At 37.1% G+C, this 15,972-nt stretch overlaps 1 protein-coding gene, 1 long non-coding RNA gene and 1 pseudogene across 2 annotated transcripts in view; all 3 read right to left on the bottom strand.

Annotated features, from left to right (window-relative positions):
• Positions 869 to 1,787, bottom strand: OR4F26P (olfactory receptor family 4 subfamily F member 26, pseudogene; annotated as a pseudogene).
• OR4G11 (olfactory receptor family 4 subfamily G member 11) lies at positions 7,276 to 8,214 on the bottom strand. The gene has a single exon (NM_001388767.1). The coding sequence runs from the start codon at positions 8,212 to 8,214 to the stop codon at positions 7,276 to 7,278; it is 939 nt and encodes a 312-aa protein (NP_001375696.1).
• Positions 8,215 to 12,431: 4,217 nt separating this feature from the next.
• LOC119866823 overlaps positions 12,432 to 15,972 on the bottom strand; it is a 33,620-nt gene continuing 30,079 nt past the window's right edge. The window contains exons 5-6 of the long non-coding RNA XR_005381328.1: positions 13,246 to 13,272; positions 12,432 to 12,770 (exon numbers count right to left, since the gene is read on the bottom strand). This is a non-coding gene — a long non-coding RNA (uncharacterized LOC119866823). The remainder of the gene's footprint in view (positions 12,771 to 13,245; positions 13,273 to 15,972) is intronic.

Below are 15,972 nucleotides of genomic sequence, written 5' to 3' on the forward strand. Positions count from 1 at the left end.
TGTTTAGTTTGTTGACAATTAGGCTTTATATAAAAACAATAATAATACTTAATATTTATTGTGTCTTGATAATTTGCCACAAAATGTGTTATTTTTCTGATTTGTATCTATTGTCTCATTATCCCTCATAATAACCATATGTATAGGTATTTTTATCCTCCTTTTGCACATGTGGAAACACAGAGCAGTCATGATTAATAATGCATAAGTAGAGTTGCACCCTTCTCTTTTTGGCTTCAAAGTCTGTGTTCTTAAGAGCTAACCATGGAAAATAACAGGTATGGACCAAAATGATGTACTTTGTGCCAAGTTTGTAAGTATTTTTTACTACAAATGTGCTCTTCTTGTATGCAACAGGATGTCAAGTGTCTATAAGGCAACTTTTGGGTTGGCAGACTCACTCTTCTTGTCATTCCTGATAACTCATGGAATTTTAAGTTGCTATAGTGATTGGAGAGGAACTATGAACCATAACAATGTGAGGAGTTTCTTTTCTAAACCTCTTAAAAGTTAGCTTATAAATATGAATGAATTAAGCACCTACATAAAAAATTATAAACCAGGCTAGTTTCTGTGTTTCCATCAGTTACACTCAGGACCTCTCAGGTAGGTAGCCAGAGGAATATACAGATATTGACAGATTTATGCCACTGTTCTGAGGATTAGTGAAATAATATTTTAAAAACATATCAACTTTGTATCCAAAAATATAAAATGCAAAAGTGTCAAAGGATAAATTGAGGCAGTGTATGTGAAACCTCTTAGATAATTATTAAGGGATATGGAAATAGAAAGTAAGATTTTCATGAGGTTTCCTAAGTAATTCACCAACTTTACCATATGTCATTATCTTACAATTATGAGAGATTTAAGACTTTACCCTAGAGTTTACATGCCATTTTCTCAGCCATTTCAGTGCAGTCTTCATGTCCTTGTTCCTCAGTGTATATATAATTGGGTTCAAGACAGGAGTGACCACATAATAAAACACAGGAAGGAATTCATCTAATGACTTCATGGGGAATGGCCAGGCATAAATGAAGATACATGGTCCAAAGAACAAAAGAACTACTGTGACGTGAGCAGTCAAAGTGGACAGTGCCTTGGATGACTTGTCTGAAGGGTGTTGCTGGATGGTCACTAGGATGATAGCATAGGAGATGATTAGGAAAATAAAGAACACACAGTGAGCACACCAGTGTTAGCAATGACCATGATATCCAACCTATAGATATCTGTACAAGGAAGTTTGATAACCCTAGGGAGGTCACAATAAAAACTGTCAACCTCATTGGGACCACAGAAAGGTAAGTTCACTGCAAAGGCCAGCTGGCTGACTGAATGGAGGAAGCCAGTTCCCCATGCAGCAGCCACAAGGCCAACACACACATAACTGTATTGTAGCGAGGTGGTTTACAGATTGTTACATATCTGTCAAAGGCCATGGCTATAAGGATCACCAGCTTGCTCCCACCAAAAAAGTAAAGGATAAATAGCTGAGCAAGGCAGCCCTTGAAAGAAATGACTTTGTGTTTACTAAAAATGTCAGCAATCATCTTGGGGGCTGTGACTGAAGACAGACATAGGTCAATGAGTGAGAGGTTAGCCAGCAGGAAGTACAAGGGGGAGTGAAGGTAGGAGTCAGAGGCCACAGTTATGACAATAGGAAGGTTTCCACACACAATTCCTACATAGAATACAACAAAGAACACAAAAGGGAAAATCTGCAATTCCTGAGAATTAGAGAGTCTCAGAAAAATGAACTCAGTCACCATGGAGTAATTCATGTCACTTATTGATTCATTCCAGGAAACAGCCGGTGTAGTTACCTTGGAGAATAGAGTAAGAAGGAAGTCAAAATTATTATATTTCAGTTAGTCTCCTTTTATGTCATTCTGCTCACTCATATAATGACTATTATATAGTGCTATAAAGCACAGAAAAAGCCTTTATATCATAAAGGCTTTCAAATTGTACACAATCTAAACCCTCCATTTTTATATCACACTCGTTCTTTGATTATGCTTTATAGTCCAGTTACTCAAGTCTGCTCAGTTATTTCCACTTATGCTAAGCTTATTCCTAATGAAAGTACCTTTTTTCATGCTACTTTGTCTGCCAGATTAAGTTTATACCACCATCCTACATTTAACTTCTTTTCCCTTGAACTCCCAGTCTATATTGTGTAGGCACTATTTTTGCTTTTAAATAAATGCAATGTTATATGATATTTACATTTACAAAGGTGTTTTATGACATTCACTTCTGAAAAGTATTCTTAATGGTTTCATAGCCATCACAATAATTTTATATTACAGTTGTTGGAAACCTCCCTATCAAACAAAGGCAATCCTCATTCATAGTTTTACTATGTGAGGCAATTTGTAACGTATAAGTTTTGAATGTAGCCTATGGACTTGGAGTCACCCTCTTAAGACTTATTTTTACCTTTTTACAAATGTAGATATTAATTATATTCAATTCTTATGGTGTTTTGCACAGTTTTTGTATATAGTTAGTGTACAATTGATTTAGATTATTATTAGTAGTAATATTTATCACCTCTGATTCATAGAGAAACTCCAGCTCTCCAATAATCATTTAAAAATTTTACTTATATTCTAGAAATAACAATTATGGCATGATGATTGAATTTAAGCTCCCTGTTTTCCCTGTTTTCCCATATTTAGAATGAATGCTCTGGATCAAAATTTCTGTTTTCCCATATTTAGAATGAATGCTCTGGATTAAAAATTCTCAAAATCCCCATTAATCTAATAATCTATGGGGCCTGAGTGAGGGACAGAATTCTAAAATAATTTTCATAGTTTCTCAAAAGCTTGGATAGAAACATAACAGTTAAAACAGATGCAAAGATCCAGTCTTAGGGATCCCTGGTTGGCGCAGCGGTTTGGCGCCTGCCTTTGGCCCAGGGCGTGATCCTGGAGACCCGGGATGGAATCCCACGTTGGGCTCCCGGTGCATGGAGCCTGCTTCTCCCTCTGCCTGTGTCTCTGCCTCTCTCTCTCTCTCTCTGTGTGACTATCATAAATAAATAAAAATAAAAATAAAAGATCCAGCCTTAGGGGAAGTTTAAATAAATGAAGATTTTAGAAAAGAATGTAAGAGTTATGGAGCCTTATAGAGAATAGAATTTGTAGTTATCATTTAGTGATATTGAAATGCTTAGAAGAAAAAGAGTTAGCCCATAATAAAGATGAAAAATAAAGAAAAAATAAATAAAATAGCATGAAAATAATAGGATTAAAGAAAGGTGATTTAGAAATGAAATGAAAAGTGAGAAAAATGAAAACTTTGTGTGAGAGAAAGTGTGATGGGGTTTAATAGGAGATAAAATTGAAAAAGGATTCTGGAATGCCTGCTAAGGGATTTGTGTTTTATTATGAAGCAAGCAAAGAACTATTGAAGAATTATTTGCAATTGTGTAATACTTTTCTAACATATAGTGAATAGTCTATACATAATAACCATTTTAAGTAGTAATAATAGGACGTTTGTCAACAGGATGTGGGAGATTTAAAAAATAGATGATGTGAAATGATTTTGGTTTGAGTAATTGTGGAAATCAATAGGTCCTAGGGACATGTGAAAATATAGTGGGTTACTCTTACCAAATTTTTTGGAGGAGTGGTATTATTTTTTTCAACACTGCCTGATTGTGGTTATTGCAACACCCTTGGAAGTTACACTTTTCATTATTCCAAATCCCATTCCTTAGCCCTATCCCTAATGCTCCTTATTACTGCTTTCAAAGTCCTGTAAGAATTTGACAATTCTAATTTTATTTTCAAGTATAAGGAGAAGTCTAAGAGTAAAACAAGAAATAAACCCTCTGTTCCCTTCTGCTTAGCACAGTAGTAAATACAATCATTGTAATCACTGACAATAAAGAGGATGGTATTCTTATTGTGAGATCATTTCTGATGTGACTGATTGGTTAGGATGGTTAAGAATCAAAGTATGCAACTTAGAATGGAAATTCAATATTTACTTATGTACAACCATCTCATTTCACTGAGGATGAATTCGATGCTCATATCTCCATAAGAAATATACCAAGGGTGATAGCTGACCAGTGGTTTCTCTTTTGCAGTGAAAAGACTTTATACCATGGTAACAAGTCAGAATTCAGATATGCTGTACTTCAGCAAAAAGAATTTCTTGTTCACTTAGTTAAGACATCTCATTTCCTGAGTATATGCTACTGAGGAGTGAGTGATGATAGGGGATTCTCAGTTACAGGGGATCCTTCACTGCTGTAATCCTTTCAAGCTCATATCTGATTCTTCAAAAGCGGTTCAAGGGGTTTTAGAAGAATTCTTTTGATTCTAAGTTAGATATTAAGTTTACTGAAGAAGTTCTCCAGAATCTTATACATTGGCTGGAGCATTCATGAAGATCCAGTTACAAAGGAATAAGAAAAATTTCCCCCATGCACTAGATTAAACTTAAAATTCAACATTTAGGGTGTTATGTTTGTCCTAAATATCTTTTAGGCTTCTTTAAAGAAAAATGCCTAAAGTCTTCATAAATTTCACTGAGATTGAAGTCAGGAGATTTGGGAATATTAGTACAATTTACTGTGTGATTTTGACATGTCATTTAGAATCTCCAAGCCTTAGTTTTCCTGAGCTCTTTGGATCAAAAGCTCTTAAAGACAAAATTCCACAATGTTAGGAGTATGATTTGCACCTTTATGTGAAAGAAATATCCTAAAACAGACTTCATTGGGATTGCAGGAAAGAGGGGGAAAAGGTGGGTAAAAGAACACTGAATCTGAAGTATATGGGGAAAAAGAATCTTTAAATAGAAAGGAAAGATAAGATTAACCTCAAAAATTCAGAAGAACTCAACACTTGGAACACTTGCATAGCATATACTAAGGTGAACAACACAACAGGGGCAATCCTTGTTAATATTCACACTAACTTTTCTAAGTATTTGCACTGACCTCACAGGATCCTTCCATTTTTCTTAAAGATGCATATACAATTGAATTCTGCCAGATGGGTTCTTACTAAAAGAAGCATCTCATTGTCAATAAAATGCTACACTTTGGTTAGTTCTGCTAATATAGTTCATGATCATTATTCCACCTACCTCCTTCATAACTGGAAGATGCTACGGCAATTTTCAGAGCAAGGAAGAGTACAGATTTTCCATTTTGCACTTTGTCTTGAAGGAAAAATTTCCAAGAGAATAAAGTCTGTCTGAATCATCCTCCTCCACTTGGTTAAGAGCCATTTATGAATGACCAGAGGCAGTTGAGGAGATCTGGAAATATCCAGCCTGAAGTTTGAGTACTGAGACTAAGTCATATAGTGTCACTGGTTTTCCCTTAAGGACATACACACAAAATCTTCTTGAGTTAGGGACTGTCATCTCAAGCTATTTGCTCACTTAGGTATTTCTACTACCTCACGAATCTAAAGATGATTTTTTTTCTATGCAAATGAAACTTTATTTCCTTATCTTTCCCTTGATTTTCTTTATATTGAAGTATAATTGACATACAATGTGATATTAGTTTTCAGTGTGTAACACATTGATTTGACAATTCTGTACATTACTTAGTGCTCAGCATGCTAAGTGTAGTCACTATCTGTCACCATAGAACATTATTAAAATGTTATTGACTTTATTCCCTAGCTGTACTTCTCATCTCTGTGACTTATTTACTTTATTACTGGATGTTTGTACCTCTGAATCCCCTTTTTTTCCCTCTTGTCCCCCCAACCACCTGCCTTGTGGCAACCACCATTCTTTTTAAGAATCTATGTGTTTTCTATTTGTTTTGTGTTTGAGATTCCACCTATAAGTGAAATTATATGGTATTTGTCTTTCTCTGTTAAAGGTGACTTTAAAAAATCTTATTTATTTATTTGAGAGAGAGAGAGAGAAGAGAGAGAGAGAAAGCACAAGCAGAGGAAAGGGCAGAGAAAGAAGCGGGTTCCTCACTGAGTGGGGAGCCTGACATGGGGCTCAATTCCAGCATCCTGGGATCATGACCTGAGCATAAGATGGACACTTGATTGACTGAGCTACCCAGGGGCCCTCCCCTGTTAAAGGTGACTCTTTAAAAGAATCATAGTAAAACCAATAAGATAAAGTTCTGAAATTAAAATCCAGATGGATTAAGAAGACAATAAATAATAATGCTTTGATATTATAAAAAGAGGAGAGCTTATAGCACTTATGACTAATTTTGGATAAAATATAGGGAAAAATACCTCGACCAATAATAAGAAAGTCTCATTCATTATTTGCCATTTTATTGAACAGCTTTAACTACAATGCAGCAGTTACAACCGAGTTTAGTCACTACAATTTACATTTCTTATATTAGTCACAGGAATATACCCAAGTGATTTCTCAATTGTGCTCCTTGACCCATCAGACTTTCCAAGTTTTATTTGGAAAAGTAAAGTAAAAGTAAAGATGTCAATCATCTTCTTTGTCCTAAGCACCCTGGCTTAAGAACAGGTACATTAAATAAGTTGAGATCTGAGTTGAGTACCTTTCTTTAGGTAATAAGATCCTTAAAATACTTTTATAATTGTAGATACTCTTTAGGGTGAATCAAGAAATGCTTTGAAGAAGACTGCAAGGACAACAGAAATTTGCTGTTGAAAAAAATAGAACACAGACAAATTTTGCATAATGCAAAATGCTAGAATCTTTCTAAAGTAATATTGTACAAAATATATTGACAACCAAAAACTGAAAACCATTCTTAAGAATTATAACATGGTGTTGCCTTCCTATTTATCTAACTTTAAGTATAATTAGGATAAGAATTGTTTCTTTCTTGATTTTTCATGGCTGCTGGTTTGTATAAACTCATATTTTATCCATTGGATCCACATAATTTCTATAAGAAACATTAATTGATTTCCAGTGATGCTTATGATCAGTATGAAGATACTGATAAAGCTCAATCATATGTACATGTATATATTTATATAGAGATATAAAACAATTACATGAAAATTGAATGTGGTCATTGATGATAATTGCAACTTAGTTTTATAGGTTAGGTAGGAATGTATGACACTTTATTTTTCATACTTAACAGATTATTACAGCAACCCTATTTGAAAGTATAGTTCTTTGATTTAATATCCTTTTTTTACATAGATATCTCAGTTTTTTAAAGGCAATAATGAAATTGTACATAATCCATAGTGTTCATGGTGATCACGAGGGTCCTGAAGGTCCACAACATTCATCTTGTGCTCTTACCAATAAAATCTGTTATGGTATGTCTCTAGAACTTACAACTTGTCGACTCAGCCTTCCCATTGCCACCTTCATATCTCTGTTCCTTAGAGTATAGATGGCAGGATTTAATACAGGAGTGATAACAAAATCCACAATGGCAAAAAATTTATCCATTGACTTGGTAGGGAAAGGCCACACATAGAGAAACATGCATGGAGTGAAAAACAAAACCAACACAGTGATGTGAGCTGACAGAGTGACAAATGCTTTGGACAAGTCTTTTGAAGAATGCTGTCTAACAGTGGCCAGAATAAAGATGTATGATACAATTAAGAAAAAGAATGTGCCCATAGATATGAAGCCACTGTTGGCAGTGACCACAAATTCTAGTCTGTATGTGTCCATGCATGCAAGTTTAATAACCCTAGGAAAATCACAATAAAAGCTCCCTACATTATTAGGGCCACAAAAAGGTAAATTTATGACAAAAACAAACTGAGATACAGCATGAATCACCCCAATGATCCAAGCAGCCACTACCAAAAGCATGCACGTTTTGGTATTCATGGTAGTGAGATAGTGGAGAGGCTTGCAGATCGCTGTGTACCTGTCAAATGCCATGGCTATGAGCAACACCATCTCAACTCCTCCCATAACATGAATAAAGAACATTTGTATCATGCAGTTGTGGAAGGAAATGATTTTACAACCACTGAAAAGATCAGAGATCATTCTAGGAACTGTGGTGGATGAAAGGCCCACATCAATGAGTGATAGGTTGGCCAGCAGGATATACATTGGGGAGTGTAAGTGAGAATCAAAAATCACTGTTAACATAATGAAGAGGTTTCCTAAGATAATTCCAACATAGAATAAAGAGAAAAAAACAAAAAGGAAAATCTGCATTCCCAAGGATTGTGCAAGTCCCAGTAACACAAATTCAGTTACCAAAGAGCCATTTACTTGGTCCATTGAATCATAAGGAAGAGAAGACTCTGAAGTGATCTGAAAGAAATGAGAAAGGGAATCAATGTTAAGGTACTAAAAAAATGTCTTGAATGTTGATAATTTAATACTAGCTATTGACAGATCTTGTATTTAATTGATAGTAAATTATTTACAAATTAATGGGAACCCGGGATATGAGTTTGGTAGTATGACCAAAGCTGCACTCAGAGGCAGTCTATTGCTTTAAATTGCTCTTATTTGTTCATGTACATGGAGTAAGCAGGCAACTTAAGAAACTAGAAAACTAGAAAAGGATGTATAAAAGTCTGTGTTTTTGTGTTTCTGTTAAGTTACTACTGCTGAATGGTGTTTGTCTTGGAGTTTGAATGATAATTTTTGTAAACAGGAAATTTCGACAGTACATGAACCTGTTACCTTAAAGACTCTAAACTTCCATTTATAGCACATAACATAATATATTTATGAACTTTATTATAATATGAACAATCAGTGCAAAATGTGGAACTGAGTGTATTCAATGTGGTGCAGTCAGAGTTAGTAGCATGTATAAAGGACAGGCAGGGAATAACACATAAATAAAGGGAAAGAATAAAGATAGATGGGAAGAAGTGTAAGAAAATAAAAGGGTGGTGAGAAGAAGAAATAAATTCCTAAAAGTCAAATAGGGAGGATAAAATGATGATCAAAAAGGACATTGGTGGACACTGAGGAGAGAACTTGATGGGATGAGCACTATACATTGATGGGTGTTATACTATACGTTGGCAAATCAAACTTCAATAAAAAAATAAAATAAAAAATAATAAGCTCCCTAGGGGCAAAGAGCACATCTTTGCTTAGATTTCCTGTAATGGTTTAAATGAACACACATTGATATATTATAAATACCTGGGTATGAACTTTACCTGGGTTTTCATTCACTGCTTTGGGTATATTTTGACTGGAAGGATAGAAAATAATAATAAAGCTGTAGGGAAAATAATGAGTTGAAGACAAGTTAAGACTTTAAAATGTGAATCATTGGCTGTGGCAGTGGGATTGGTAGAACAGAGTGGTTAGTTGAACATCATGCATTAGTGAACTGATGAACTGACAGGTGAATCACCTCTAAAAAAAAATTAGTAAGTTACTGATCACAAGCATCTGTTCAGCATCCAGGCATTATTTTTCTTACCTTCATTCTGGTATTTGTAGCTTTTCATAAATGTAAAATTAGAGTTTATGGTATAGGGATCCTTTCTGGTTTGTATAAGGCTGTATTGCCTACCTAAAACAGTGGCTGGCACATAGGGAGAGCCCAGGAAATATGTCATGAGTGTGTTTCCTAGGAACAGAAGCAGGTATTAAATTATTCATAGAAGAAGCAAAACAGTATCCCTCACAAATATAAAGAGAAATTTATTTAATAATACCTTCTCCTCAAGCTTGCATTTACTGGTATAATCCAGTTATAGATACATTAAAAAATGAGTATTTAACTGAGTGAAGAAATTTCTACCCCCCTTCTTCCAGATGTCTGGAATTAGCATGTATCATTGATGAGGAAATCCTTATGACCAGAGAGAGCTTGCTGGGAGAAAAAGACCATGCACTTGGTTTCTCTGCCTTTTTAGAAAACTCTGATGACTTTGTGAAGCTCTCAAGAATTTCTCAGAGGCCAAGTTCCCATACAGTTTGGTATCCTTCCTCTTGGAGATGTAAACTTTTTCAGTTATTCAGGGTCTAGGAAGACCCATCATTAAACAGGAAATATAGATACATATTGAACAAAAAGGATATCAGAATTATAGACGTGTATAGAAGTGGGAAAGAACTTTGAGAGAATCTTTTTCAGTTACTTCCTTGTACGTGTAGAGAGCCAACCCCATGAGGGTAAATGGCTAGCCAGTGTGTTCACAGCAGTATGTTCACAGATCCAGAACTAGAAGTCAGCCTAACTTCTAGTCCAGTGGTCTTCCTCAGTAATTCTTTATACTTCTTAATAGAGTCATGAAAAAAGCTAGAATTATTTATATTTCAAAGGATCACTCTAACCTAACTGAAAGTATCCTATTCAACCATGAGTTTTTATTCATTTAAAATAAAATTGGCCTTCCTTCCTGAAAGACATTTATCTTGCTCTTCCTAACCCGCTTTCCTGTTTCTTCACACAAACTAGTCAGTCCTTGAACACTTACTTCCATCTCAGAATTTATAACCACCAGTTCCCCTCTACCATCCCCTGGCACAGGACCAGAAGCTCTTTGACTCTGAGCACAGCCTCTCAGACTAGGCATTGGCTGGTTCCTTCCAATGCAGAGGAAATTAATACTGAAGGGGAGGGAATCACACCAGAATCCTGGAAGTTGAGGATTGAGATTTCCTCCCTCTGGTTTAAAACAAAATTTGGTTCTCAAATAAGGTAGAAATAATTAAGGCCAAATGTCTCTTTTTTATACAGCGGGGGGAAAATTTTAAAATGAGTTGGAGAGCACAAAAATCAGAAGCACATGAATCTTGAAAAATTTTCACATCAAGGAGATAAATTAAACATATCAAAAGATGTGTGTGTGTGTGTGTGTGGAATCGATTTGATAAGACAATGCAATTCAGTGATTGCAATTTGAGAATAGAGAGTGATGGTGTAGAATAAAAGGATGAAACTATTTTCAAAAGGAGAAAATTTCTGATGCAGATATTTTACAGAAGAGCAAACACTGAAGCAGTGTTAAGGGGGATAGAGCAAGGGATGCAACCATGACCGGTTGCATCCCTTGTAGTTTTATAATTAAAAAGCAGTTTTCCTACCTGCCTGTTCAGCCACAGGATTTACATTTTTGGAAAAATAGTAGTTCAGAGAGCTTAGTCTTAATATCTGTATATAATCTTCCTTCAAAGACAAAGCTATATATAATATTCTTCTAAATGGAAAATAAGTTAATTAGGCACACAGGAGAGTGACCTACTGTTGTCTCAGAGAAGGCCAATACTGAGCCCATTATTTGTTCCTCTTGGGGGACTAAATCCTTGAATCACATTGGTTTTCCCATGAGAGAAATAGTGAAAGAGAAATTGCCTGGTTATGAAACCAAGAGGAAGAGGGAAGATTTTGAGGCAATATATTGGTTTGTGTAAAAATATCCCTGTATAGGTTACATGATATTTGGCATGAATTGTTTGAAAGTACTGAGATGATGGGATGAGGGTGTGAAAACATAACCTAAATGGACAGATATATCTTCACTTGTAGTACCAAACTTGAAGAGATAGATATAAAAGCTCTGATATGTAAAGATAATTCTTACAACTGACAGTAGGGGAATAAATAGATCACTTTTCTGTTATCAATTATAGCCAGTGTTTACCTTTGTAGATTTACCTGCAGTCCCAAACTTTGGAGTGTTGAAGATAAAGTCTTCTTGAATGCTTTTTAAAATATTTTATTTATTTAATCATGAGAGACACACAGAGAGAGGCAGAGACAGAGGTAGAGGGAGAAGCAGCCTCCATGCAGGGAGCCCAGTGCGGGACTCCAGGATCATGCCCTGAGCCGAAGACAGATGCTCAACCACTGAGCCACCCCAGGCATCCCTTCTTGAGTGCTTTTAACTTTATTTTTTCTGAGTTAACTGACTAAAAGTAAAATTTGTACATTATTGGATCAATTTCTTAAGAGATCAGTGGAAAACATACAAACACAAAAGAGGAAAAATATAGGGAGTTATTTTGAGTGTTTGTAAAAACAGTTCAGTTGCTTAGAAGAATCACAACTACTCCCAGATTAGAGGAAAATGCTCTTGTTGATTCCCTGTGGTACTGACTCCTGCAATGCAGTGAACACTCCACAGGCCTATAAATCATCCTGTCATGTCAATGTACTCCTGTCCTGATGTGTGTGTTCTAAGTGGCCAAGTGGATGCCACGCAGAATAGCATATTAAGATGAATGAGGGAGAATCTAGGCAGAAATAAAGCCCCAGGGAGTTCTCCAGCAAGGCACAGAGCACTGTGATTGGACAGCGATCCCCCGGGGCATGGATTCTGGGTTTGCTTGGCAGCAGAGAAGGCTGCTGAACTAACAGGAACGGGGTTGTTAATGTAGAGTTTATGAGTCCTAGAAGTATCAGAGAGGACTGAGACCACTGATTTATAGACTGTCCCAGCTGAAATTGGCTCAAGATTTAAACTGGCTGAAGTTAGAAAGTTAATTGAGAAAAGACAAAGAAAAGATCAGGTACTTTAATCCTTTGACTAATCATTTGTAAAAAGGAAGCCCACAGGACAGCAGGGAGGGACCTTGGGGGCAGAAAGTGGCTCTCTGGGGCATCCAGCAGCTAAAACAGGAACCTGGAGCTTGACCTAGGTCATTAACCTGGATGGATGAGGAATTCCTCTGTAGTATCAGCTCCAGCCTTCCAGGAGTTGGAGCAGCTGGAGTGCTTCATACACAGACAGCTATGTGCTGGAGTACTAGATGCAAGCGCTGCGGGCTGCCGGCACAGAGAATGATGGTGACAGTGAGCAGACACGGTCCCCCAGCTCCCAGGAGGAAGTGCCAAAAGTAGACCACCAGTTAAAGGCCTAATGAACAAGAGACAATGGACTACAGTGAATAGCTGGAAAGCAGCTGTTTCTGCTCTCCAAGGCAAGCCCTCCCCTCCCCCACCACACCCTCCCTTGTTGCTGAAGGAGATAACCAGGAAATGCTGTCGGACATAGTTTATTTATTTATTTATTTATTTATTTATTTATTTATTATTGGAGTTCAATTTGCCAACATATAGCATAACACCCAGTGCTCATCCTGCCAAGTGTCCCCCTCAGTGCCCATTACCCAGTCACCCCAACCCCCCGTCCACCTCCATTTCTGCTACCCCTTGTTCCTTTCCCAGAGATAGGTGTCTTTCATGTTTTGTCACCCTGACTGATATTTTCACTCATTCTCTCTCCTTTCCCTTTATTCCCTTTCATTAATTTTTATATTCACCAAATGAATGAGGCCATATAATGTTTTGGACAGAGTTTTTTAAAAGTCCCAATAAAAGCCTGTACTCACTAAGCCAGGGTCCAGGAGAAGGGCAACCTAGAAAGATGGGAAAGATTTAGACAATAACTGCTCTACTCCAGCCAAATAGCACAGAACAAGCTATGGCCCCACTTTTACCTACACCAGCAAAGACCCAGTGGGCATCTAGGCTGCTGCCCTCACAGGGGCTGTAATAAGGCAGCCTCTCTCTTCCCCTAAGCAGGCTTGTATCAGAGAAGGCTTGGCAGGAAGCTGGGACTTTTATCCCTGTCAACTTGCAAGAAGGCCCCTAACTGCCTCCATGGTATTATTGGAGACCATATGAGAGCCTGGACTTCCATTCCTATCCAGCGTATTGAGGTGCTCCTCCCCTCCCTGCTGTTTTGTGTCTGAGAATGTTCTGATAGAGAACTGAGACTTCCACTATTGCCCAGTGGTAGTGAGGCCACCCCCATGGCAGGGTCAGTGGGGGCCTGGAACTCCCACTCCTACCTAGCTGTAACAAGTGCACCCCTGGATTCTACCTTCACTAGTAGGCTGTGCTCCTCTTTCTCCTGCTAGAGAGGTCTCACAAAAAGCCAGTTAAGTGGTGCCTGGGTGGCTCAGCGGTTGAGCATCTGCCTTTGGCTCAGGGCATGATCCCAGAATCCGGAATCAAGTCCCACATCGGGCTCCCTGCATGGAGTCTGCTTCTCTCTCTGCCTGTGTCTCTGCCTCTCTCTGTGTGTCTCTCATGAATAAAAAAAATATTTTTAAAAAGCCAGTTAAAACAGAAGATTTAAATAAGATTCAGAATCTCCTAACATTATATTCAGGCATCCTAATTGCAAGAAAACAAATCATTTGTCATAGTAAGAACTGGAAAGAGTTCAAACTAAATGGAAAAATAGTAGATATCAACACTGAGATGAGGAATTGGACTTAATCAAAATTAAAAACTTTAGGAAAAACCTTGTTTAGAAGACGAAGAGACAAATTACAGAGAGGGAGAATGTTTTACAAAGCAGGTATCTGACAAAGGACTAGTATTCAGAATATATAAAGAATTCCCCAAACACAGCATTTCAAACAATCCAATTAGAAATTGGACAAAAGGCACGAGGAGACATTTTTTTCCCTGAAGATGCACAGATAACAAATAAGCACAGAAAAAGATGTTCAACATTGTTAGCTATAAGTGAAATGGAAAGTAAAGCCACAATCAGAGATATCTTTACATCTATCAGAATAGCTAATTTTTTATTTAAATAATGACAAAACCATGTGCTGGTGAAAATACAGTGAAATTGGGTCAGTCCTAGAAAGCTGGTAGGAGGGTAAAATGCTACAGCCATTCTGGGAAACAATCTGGTAGTTTCTTAAAAAAACAGAACCTGCAAATATGATCCAGTAATTTTACTCCTAGGTATTTATTACAGAGAAATGAAAACACATGTTCATGCAAAAACATGTGCTCAAATGTTTATAGCCACTTTTTTCATGATAGGCCCAAACTGAGAAACAACTTAGTTGTCCTTCAACAGGTAGAAAGAATCTCCAAGGGAATTATGCTGAGAGAAAAAAAGCCAATCTCCAAAAGTTACTCTATGATTCCATATATATAGCATTCTTGAAATGACAAGATGCTAAAAAAGAGGAACAGGTTAGCAGTTCCCAGGGATCAGGAAGGGGAGGGGCAGGACAAAGTGGGTGTGGGTACAAAAAGACAGCAGGAGGGAAGCTTGTGGTGATAGAAATATTCTGCATTTTGACTATATTAACATCAATATCCTGGTTGTAATATTGAACTATTATGGTTTCCCCAGTAAAAGTTGGGTAGATGGGTAGATGGGGGAAGATGAGTAAAGGGTACACAGGATCCCTGTGTTATTTCTTACTGCCTGATGTGAATCTATGATTATCTAAAATAAAAGTTAAGGGGGCTACCTCGGTGGCTCAGTCAGTTAAGTGACTACAATGGAATATTCCTCAGCCATTAGAAATGACAAATACCCACCATTTGCTTCAATGTGGATGGAACTGGAGGGTATTATGCTGAGTGAAATAAGTCAATCGGAGAAGGACAAACATTATATGGTCTCATTCATTTGGGGGAATATAAATAGTAGTGAAAGGGAATAGAAGGGAAGGGAGAAGAAATGGGTGGGAAATATCAGAAAGGGAGACAGAACATGGAAGACTCCTAACTCGGGGAAATGAACTAGGGGTGGTGGAAGGGGAAGAGGGCAGGGGGTGAGGGTGAATGGGTGACGGGCACTGAGGGGGGCACTTGACGGAATGAGCACTGGCTGTTATTCTGTATGTTGGCAAATTGAACACCAATAAAAAATAAATTTACTATTAAAAAAAAGTGACAGACTTCTGATTTTGGCTCAGGTCATGATCCCATAGGTCCTGAGATTGAGCCCCATGTTGGGCTTCATGCTCAGCAGGGAGTCTGCTTGAGGAATCTCTTCTGCTTTCTCTGCCCCTCCCCCTTATTTATTCTTTCAGTCATTCTAAAATAAATGAATAAATCTTAAAAATATGTATATAAAATAAAAGTTAAGAAAACAAGTCCAGACACTAATCAATATATTATTCAACACTGCTATTTTTAAGCTCTTTGTTGGTTTTATTCATTTATTTAATGATAATTAATTCATCAAAAATTTTCTATTCTGCTGTACTGATGTTATAGCAGTAAACATGATCAACACAGCCCCTCTTCACATGGAATTTAAAATGTAATGAGGAAGACCTACAACAAATAAGAAA

Source organism: Canis lupus, chromosome 30 (assembly GCF_011100685.1).
Source record: "Canis lupus familiaris isolate Mischka breed German Shepherd chromosome 30, alternate assembly UU_Cfam_GSD_1.0, whole genome shotgun sequence".
Classification (NCBI taxonomy): Eukaryota; Metazoa; Chordata; class Mammalia; order Carnivora; family Canidae; genus Canis; species Canis lupus.